Raw genomic sequence first — 6,497 nt, 5'->3', positions numbered from 1 at the left:
TGACTTTATATTCAGCTATTGGAAACAGTACAACATATTTTACATCAGTTATGAAATATGGATGTTTTACTAAAGACAGGAAGGGTGTTTTCCAGTCTTTAAAGTAAGTACATTTCAGAGGATCTTAAGGCAATACCACTTATCCATATTCATATCTATTGAAATACTGTACACCCACACACTTCAATAAATAGTTAGAAACCTGACCTCTTTTTAAAATCATTTCTGGATTTCAAAAAAACAACTTTTATTGAAAAGATTAAATAGGTAACTTTCAGCTGTGTTACAAAGCTAAGCACAATGGGTAAATTAACAATTATTCAGTAATTTGATCAATACCATTGATTGACTTTGATAGTTCAGTTGCTCAGAGTGTTCAGACGTCACAGATTGGGGGTACTTCTCTATATGTGTGCAGTTTTGTCCTGAATTATCCGGGTGATTCTTAGCTTTCCAGTCTACTTTCTAGACATAGCATACATGTTATGAGAAGATAATTTTTCGGTGAAGCTGTGAACCCCAAAGTGACTTTATGTTTGAAATGCTCTCTCTCTCAAATCTCAGTGACTGCAAAAAGCACTCAGTACTATGGCCTGGGCAGTGGAATCATTCAATAAATTCTGCCCAGCAGGACCACAGGGTATAGCAGGACTTAGGTTTAGAATAAGATCATTGGAAAAAAATTAGGCCATTTGCAGTTAAGCCAAGAATGCAGTTCAATAGGCTCATCAGCAGAAGATTCTAGCTCTCCCCCACTCCCCTCCCAATCTCTTCGCTTCCTTCAGTCATTTCTGTTTATCCCCCATACTCTTTTTTCTTTTCTCCTTTTTCTCATTCTCCTTTCTTTATCATCATTTTTTCCTTCTTTCTTTAAAAATTTAGGGGCAACAAAAGGTATCCCACAAATGGATATTGTGGAAAACATAATGCTGAAATGAATTGCTAAAGAAATTGTTGTAAATCAAAAGATAAAATTAACTTCATAAGACTGCTATTCTGAAATTGCAACAATCTTGTACAGTCAGGACTGATAAAATGGAGTAATCAGACATTTCAGATGCCCGTCAATGTAAAATCACCTACTTGAACATTATATGCAATACATTCACACAAAAAAGCAAATACTGTAGCCTTATTTGAACAATACTGAACTCATAAATACTCATGGTTTCACTCTGTCCAGGCGCCTAAGGACTATGCTGCTGTAATACAGAAAAACATAGCGGATGCCTCCTCTATTAAAATGTCACTCAAGAAAGTCTCTTCTAACATAAAGGCAAATACATGTAGCTACTGAGCTATGACTGTCCTTTGTCACACTCTATGGAAAAACACCGGACTCCACGAATTCGGAATCATGACAACACTTAGAACTAATTATTTGGTTCATCTGTATTTTATACCTCAGTTTACCTCACATGTACCCTACACACCTTACACAGAGGAGGCATTTTTAACTCTAGGGAAACGGTCACTGTATAATACGCATTCTCCAACTGCTTCTCTCCCCAAACAGCGGTTCAGGTGGCCAACACTCCATGGTAGCACCGCTATCTCTAAAAGTAGGTTATTGTGGAGTGTGCTACTTTAAAGCTGCAATACAAAGAAAAATAATTCTGTTGTTTGCTCACTAATTCCACAAAACATATTTAGTAGCAAATCACCTAGAAATTTAAATGCCACAATTTTCAAAATTCATTTTAATATATCAATCAAAATGACATAAATTTATTACAGCTAGTAAATTTCATAGCATTATGCCACATTATTGCCATTTCATAGGAAGACTATGTATTTATGTCTCCTCACTTATGATTCATTTTCCTAATTAAAATAGATTTATGGTGTCTTTTGGGTCTAAAATTTGTTTGGAAAAGAATTAAAAATTTAAAGCCATCCTTCTAGGGCAAAACATGAACTACCTAAAATAATCATTGTGAAAGTCCTTGGGTGTTGTTTTGAGAGTAGGTCTTTAGTTAGGGTGTGCAGAAGGTCACTGTAGAAACCTAGGCGTGCTGAAATTGGCAACTTCATAAGACCTGAAAAATGGCTTTCAAGGCTCTGGTCTTTCTTTGGTCAAAAGCAAGACCATGAGCCTATTCCTGTAATATAGTAGTTAGACTAACAGCATTTTCCTTCAAAAATGTAGTTTTGTTTCTTGAATAGAAAAAATGTAATATTCACAATCATTGAGTGATTAACATATCCCATGATGCCCTCCTTCTGGTGTGTCCATTTGGTTGCGTCTCACATATGTCCTGTAAGATGCAGTGAAACATGGTGAGTCTTCAGTTTTGGCATCAGTTTGAGTGGTAATGACTAACAAGATTTTGGTGAAGAATTAGTTACTTCAGGGCTGATCTGTTATGCATGGATGCCTAATATTTTTTAAAACACATTTTGAAATTTTAAGGAACATAAGATGCATTCCTATCAACCACATGACAGAAAATCAGATGGAAATCTGCAGGGTTTCTGTCACAGTAACTTACTGATGTCAAAGCCTAATTTGAGCACTCACCACCTCATGTCTCTTGGGTGGCAGGGCTGCGGTCTATGCAGAGAAGCTAGACCACAGTGCAGGAGACTGCTGCTTTACCAAACAGGCTGTGCTGTCCTGTGATGGGTTGTGCTTTCCCACAGTGACACTAGTATTAAACCTGAACTTCAATCATGTTATTAAATTGTTTTATCAAGAAAACTGAGATGCTGTGGGCAAAGTTCTCGGGCCCAACAGGTAATGACTAGACACAGCCTAATAGCTTCTTGCCCCCCCCCCCCCCGGGGGGGGGGGGGTTTAGCTTTTTGGGATATTTTTTTTTTTTTTTTTTTTTTTTTTGCTTCCAGATTGCAGAGTTTAGGAAAACTATGTATTTGTCAGAGACAAAGAGATTATTTTATGAAGGCACACCCATGCTGAAATTAGAAGGAGAAGCATAGCGAGTTATATTACAAGGCTCATTTCCAAAACCTGGATGTCATGCGAGCAGGGACGTCTAGATATGTGTTACATTTTGAAGAAATGATCTGAAGGCAATATTATTTGAATTTTTATCAAAAAGAAAAAAAATGCAGTTTTGTAAATGTGGGTTGACTCTTATTGAAACAGGGCATGGAACCCTTGTATTGCAGCCTTAAAGAATCATGGGTTCACTGCAATATTTGTTATGTAAACTACAGCCGGAAGCCTAGCAGACCACGACTGAATGCTTTTGAAAAGTTGTAGATTACAAACATGAAATCACAATTAATATCCTCTAAAAGTAAGTTCAGACCTTTCACATCTTAAAAAAGGGACAATGTGCAGTGCTTCACAAGGTCGTGTGTCTAATCAAAAGGAGAGGAGAATGAAAGTATTTACACAACCAGCAATTCCACAGACAAAAGGCGTCACCCGCGTACAGACGGCCGATGGTATCCCACGCTGCTTCAACCTAACTGCACCAGATTGGATCCAGCCATCAGCACTCCCAGAGACTCCTTAAAAGCCTTTCATGGGTTTTTAGATTCATTGTAGGATGGCATTCTTCAGGTAGAATATACTGATGACAGAAGATAGTGTCAACGCAAGGCTCCAGCTGGAGAAGAGGTCGCAGGCGCTCCCAGTAATTCCATACTGGGCTGTACTTGGAGCTGGAAAGGAATGGAAGAGAGTCAGTCAAATATAGTTCTCACCTTCTGGTATTCTTGACAATATCCAACTGGGATGGTGCTGGGGCAGAAATGGTTAGCCTCATCGGGCCTACTAGGATTAACCTTTGAGGTCAGTTTTTTTTAAGGGCAAAAGAGCTATGATAAAATCCACCTCGCAGAGCTGTGGTGTAACCTGGCGATGAACTTCTGGACCCAATTCGGTCCACTGATACTCTGATTCCTCCTAAGTGTACTGGTTTGCATTCACAGGCAATATTCACTAATGCATACATTTGCGAAGCTTTCATGGAACAGCCAAATACTACATCAAATGCTGGAAAAACAACAAACAAACAAAAGTAGATTTTTTTTCCTTTCCAGGGACTTCGTTTTATATGCATGTGAAGACATTTAAACAACTGCATCAAATACCATACAACATTAGAGTTTGAACATGCAAATTCTATTGAGAGAAAAGTTATCATATGAAGTTGCCAGGATTGGAGAGAGTTGCTTTTACAAAGTTTTATGGGAGAAGTGTTAGGAAAGAGACTATAGGCACCATGCTGGAGTCTCAGATGTAGATCAGCCTTGCTGGGCTGAAGGGGCTAGACTGAAACAAAGTTCTAGGCAGGTAACCTCAGGACTTGTAGCGGAAAGAGTTCACATCTTGACAAGAGCTTAGTGCAGGTGAAAGTATGCACTAGGAATGTACAGGCTGCATGGATACATTAGAAAGCATAGCTTAACACACAAAAGCCCCGAAAAGTCACCAGGCTTAGGGCATGGCCATTGCCTGCCAAACAGGTCAGCTGCAGCTCTGGGTAGGTAAGGTTGTTGCTGAGGGCTGCCTGGATCATGCTGTTCCTGAAAGTGAGCATCACCGGGCTTGGGACTGATGTTGTTCGTTCATCACACTATAATAGCACGAACAACATGCCTGCCATGTTTCTTCTAACTACCACCTGCTAATGAAACCTAAGTTTCAAGTCTTATGGTCTTGTTGAAATCGAATCCTGTGATAAAGACGTTTTATGCCTAAGTCTACAACTCAAATCCAGGAGCAGTGTCTATGGCTCTGAATTTAAATCACCAGCAGAACAGTTTGAACGGAAACTTCATAAAGGACTAGTTGCCACATAACAAGAGCAATAATTACATTCTGATACTGGTGTGACATTATAGGGTATGAGGGAGACACTGGCCACCCATGGTGGGAGGGGTACACAGTGAACCCAGTGTTGGAGCTTCAAACTGTCCTCTACCCCATCTCCCCTCCCCTTCTCCTCTGAATGGGTGTTCTCCCACCCTCCAACCCTCCAGTATCATCTGACCCTGGTACATCAAGTCTCTGCAGGACCAGGTGCATCCTCTCCCACTGATGCCAGACAAGATAGTGTAGTTAGAGGAACATATTCCACAGACAGCCAATAGCTTTAGGGACAGCACCCCTCCAGTTGTTGGGGGATCCAAATGAAAACCAAGCTACACATCTGTGACATATGCGCAGGGGAAGGTCAGAGCTGTAACTTTTTAATAAGCAGAGAAAGGGATGCATGAGCAACTACTGCGGTGAGCACATCTGACAGAAGTGGGTGTTTTCAGTGAAAAGAGGAACGCAACTCTGCGGTTAACAGAGCTTTTCAGTGTCTGATACCCAAGACGTCTAATGTAAAATCATGGAAATCCTTATTTTTGCTTGATGAAGACCTGGGAGAGCATTTTAGAAATATGAATATGTAATTGTTAACAGCTACTTTGGAGTTGTTGCTTTTAAGAATCTTGAGTGCGATGAAAGGATCAGTGAAGGGACTGTAATGGAATGCATGGTGAGTGGCTTTGTAGACAAGAGAGGATTTCAGCTCTGACTGCACAGAGTTCAGGCAAGTCATTCTGTCATCGTTACATACTAAGGAAGGATCCGCACAGAGCTTGGATGACCTCAGGAGGCCTGTCCAATGTCTCATATATCACAGCATTCCTTTCTGTCCAACCTTTCTCTGTCTACAATCCTCTGCAGTCCCACTATCACCCTACACTGCAAATATGTGTTCACATATTTATTTCTGGAGTCATTCATATTTCATTTATGTTTCTATTGCTTGAAACAAAATCTGGGCACATAACAGATGCCCAAGAAATGCTCAAGGGAACAATTCAATTAAATGAAGAAATTACCGTTTCAATGTGCACTTTGGTCTTACAGAATTGGCTCTCTTTTGAAGCAGGACACAAGCGTATGTCCTGGATCATAAACGGGTGTGCTTCCCTTTGTTAATCCAGTAAGTTTTTATGGAATTAGGCATCAAAGAAAATATTAAGTGACAGGAATATGATGGTAAGTACTCTAGACATGGCCCTGTGGTTACTTAATTCTACACATTCCCATATAAACTTCTATTTTGCCATCTATTCGCAATGCCATTTTCTTCCTAAAGCCCCACTTCAACTCACATTACCTTTTATCTTAAACATGACAAAAATATTATCAATTATATATTTTTTAATTAACTAGTTTATAATTAAAATAACATACTTTTAAATACTCTTGACGACACAGCAATGCAAGTGTTATTGTACTTGTGGATGAAACCATAGAATGATTCTCTGCAGTGTAAAACAGTGGCTACTGGCCTCCTCATTCAGGATAGCTACCATCAGGAAGGTAAAAGTGGAGGGCAGTTAGTCAAGGAGTGAGAGGACTCGCTCCTAATTTTACATGCTCATGTCACCATTTACACCTCAGGGCAAGAGCTGCCTCTACTTCTGCCTCTGCCCCTGCCCCTGCCCCTGCCTCTCTGCCTCTCTGCCTCTCTGCCTCTCTGCCTCTCTGCCTCTCTGCCTCTCTGCCTCTCTGCCTCTCT

The 6,497-nt window shown here is 40.1% G+C and overlaps 1 protein-coding gene across 1 annotated transcript in view; it reads right to left on the bottom strand.

Moving 5' to 3' along the window:
- Positions 1-2,811: 2,811 nt before the first annotated feature.
- Negr1 (neuronal growth regulator 1) overlaps positions 2,812-6,497 on the bottom strand; it is a 718,441-nt gene continuing 714,755 nt past the window's right edge. Inside the window, exon 7 of the mRNA XM_021195962.2 lies at positions 2,812-3,633. Coding sequence (XP_021051621.1) covers positions 3,509-3,633 — 125 coding nt within the window. The 3' untranslated portion in view covers positions 2,812-3,508. The remainder of the gene's footprint in view (positions 3,634-6,497) is intronic.

Source organism: Mus pahari, chromosome 4, assembly GCF_900095145.1.
Source record: "Mus pahari chromosome 4, PAHARI_EIJ_v1.1, whole genome shotgun sequence".
Lineage (NCBI taxonomy): Eukaryota > Metazoa > Chordata > Mammalia > Rodentia > Muridae > Mus > Mus pahari.
The sequence above is the reverse complement of the archived record's forward strand: the minus strand, read 5'-3'. Positions and strand labels throughout refer to the sequence as shown.